This window comes from Monopterus albus, unplaced genomic scaffold (genome assembly GCF_001952655.1).
Source record: "Monopterus albus unplaced genomic scaffold, M_albus_1.0 scaffold232.1, whole genome shotgun sequence".
NCBI lineage: Eukaryota > Metazoa > Chordata > Actinopteri > Synbranchiformes > Synbranchidae > Monopterus > Monopterus albus.
This window is the reverse complement of record NW_018128112.1, coordinates 110,963-111,389: the sequence shown is the minus strand read 5'-3', so window position 1 is coordinate 111,389 and position 427 is coordinate 110,963. Positions and strand designations below refer to the sequence as shown.

At 35.4% G+C, this 427-nt stretch overlaps 1 protein-coding gene across 1 annotated transcript in view; it reads right to left on the bottom strand.

The window, feature by feature from the left end:
• kmt2bb (lysine (K)-specific methyltransferase 2Bb) overlaps positions 1 to 427 on the bottom strand; it is a 26,241-nt gene that overhangs the window by 17,235 nt on the left and 8,579 nt on the right. The window contains exon 10 of the mRNA XM_020620110.1: positions 124 to 230. Within this exon, the coding sequence (XP_020475766.1) occupies positions 124 to 230 (107 nt within the window). The remainder of the gene's footprint in view (positions 1 to 123; positions 231 to 427) is intronic.

Below are 427 nucleotides of genomic sequence, written 5' to 3'. Positions count from 1 at the left end.
TTCAAAAGACAAACAACTGTTACTGTGTGACAGTGCAAATCTTACACAAAACTAAACTACCATAAATGCAGGCTGTGCAGGCCAGCCTGGGCATACGCACTGATGAAACTCAGGATTACCCACCTTCTCGGGTTTACGTCGACCAGGTGGTACACGGTGGGAGCTGGATTTCCGATGCCTGACTTCATCATCTGAAATGTCTCCAAGGAATCCATCCAATGACACAAAGTCTTTGAGGGACAAGAAAAACAAGATTTCTTATCACAAAGCACTGTACTCTTATGAGTAAAAAAAAATTCTACAAATAAAAAAAAAATATATAAAAAAATTACAGGGACACAGTTTGACATAATATGTAAGTAAACAAGATACTTTTTATCTGTGGTGTTGAGAATAAAAAAAAAAAAAAAAAAAAAAAAAAAAATTC